The sequence below is a fragment of the Echinops telfairi genome, unplaced genomic scaffold, assembly GCF_000313985.2.
Source record: "Echinops telfairi isolate 266 unplaced genomic scaffold, ASM31398v2 ScPeMD7_2010;HRSCAF=2546, whole genome shotgun sequence".
Taxonomy (NCBI): Eukaryota; Metazoa; Chordata; class Mammalia; order Afrosoricida; family Tenrecidae; genus Echinops; species Echinops telfairi.
In genome coordinates this window covers 21,226,934-21,228,401 of record NW_022105908.1, presented here as the reverse complement: position 1 = coordinate 21,228,401, position 1,468 = coordinate 21,226,934, and the positions used below count along the sequence as shown (strand labels likewise).

General features: G+C 51.6%; 1 protein-coding gene across 1 annotated transcript in view; it reads left to right on the top strand.

Moving 5' to 3' along the window:
- LOC101649462 (polyunsaturated fatty acid lipoxygenase ALOX15) overlaps positions 1–1,139 on the top strand; it is a 46,609-nt gene extending 45,470 nt beyond the window's left edge. Inside the window, 3 exon segments of the mRNA XM_045293321.1 lie at positions 468–568; positions 684–851; positions 960–1,139. Coding sequence (XP_045149256.1) covers positions 468–568; positions 684–851; positions 960–1,139 — 449 coding nt within the window.
- The last annotated feature ends 329 nt before the right edge of the window (positions 1,140–1,468 follow it).

Genomic DNA, 1,468 nt, shown 5'->3' with positions numbered 1-1,468 from the left:
GTGCTGAACTCGGGCACATTGAACAAAGACTGCTCTCTTGAGTCAGGAGAGCCAGCCCCAACTCACCACTGGAAGTTTGAGTGGCTGTTTCCCAGAGCCCTCCCCCATGTCCCTTAACCTACTCCAGTGGTTCTCAACCTGTGGGTTGTGACCCCTTTGGGGGTTGAACAACCTTTTCACAGGGGTTGCCCAATTCATAATAGCAGAAAAATTAGTTATGAAGTGGCAATGAAAATAATTTTATGGTTGGGGGTCACCACAATAGGAGGAATTGTATTAAGGTGTCTCAGCATTAGGAAAGTTGAGAACCACTGCCCTACTTTCTTCTGTCAGTCCCCACAATAGTTACTGAGAATGTTTGACCCCTCCACATGCTCCTCCTGTTCCCCCTCTGTCTTGTATTTCTGAGTTCTGTTTCTATTCGTAGTCTCCCAGCTTTCACTTCACCCGATCCTGGCCTCTTGCAGGGTTTCCCACATCCTTACAGACTCGGGAGCAGGCTTGCCACTTCATCACCATGTGTATCTTCACCTGCACTGGCCAGCATTCTTCCGTTCACCTGGGCCAGGTATGGACCATAGGGGAGCAGCTGAGAATTTGAGGCCTGGAGTGGGGGAAGAGGCTCTGTAAAGGTCTTTTCATGCTTGATAGACTTTGACTCTAGATCATTAACCCCTCCTTAGCTGGACTGGTACACTTGGGTTCCCAACACACCCTGCACAGTGAGGCTGCCCCCACCCACCACCAAGGATGCAACGCTGGAGACCATCATGGCGATGCTGCCCAACTTCCACCAGGCTTCTCTTCAGATGTCCATGACTTGGCAACTGGGCAGACGTCAGCCCGTGATGGTGAGAGTCAGGTGCCTGGGCCTCTGGGCAGAGGTGCACTGTGGGAGGTGTGGGCACCCCAAACTGCGAGGTATTGGGCTTTCGGCTGACCTTTCCTCTCCTTGACAGGTGGCTGTGGGCCAGCAAAAGGAGGACTATTTCTCAGGTGCTGAGCCCAAGGCTGTGTTGAAGAAGTTCAGGGAGGAGCTGGCTGTGCTGGATAAGGAAATCGAGATCCGGAATGCAAAGCTGGAAATGCCCTATGAGTACCTGCGGCCCAGTCTGGTGGAAAACAGTGTGGCCATCTGAGCCACGAACTGTGGCTTAGCAGTTTGAGTCCGACCTGCCACTCTTCCCACTCCCATTTTCCCTAAAGAGTAACTTTGTAATTTGCTCCCATGGAATATTTGTTACCCTAGATGCACCACCCAGGGACCTCTGTCCCCCTTCCTTGTTTCCCCTCTGGCCACTTTCCTCCCCATTATTCAGTTCTTCCACCTGGCACATAATAAAAATGGCCCCCAAACCAAATCGGTTGCCAATGAGTTGTTTTTGACTGTGCTCCCTCGGGCTTCAAGATTGTGACCCTTTGAAACACTCACCTGATCTTTCTTCTCAGGTGTGCCTGGGTGGATTTG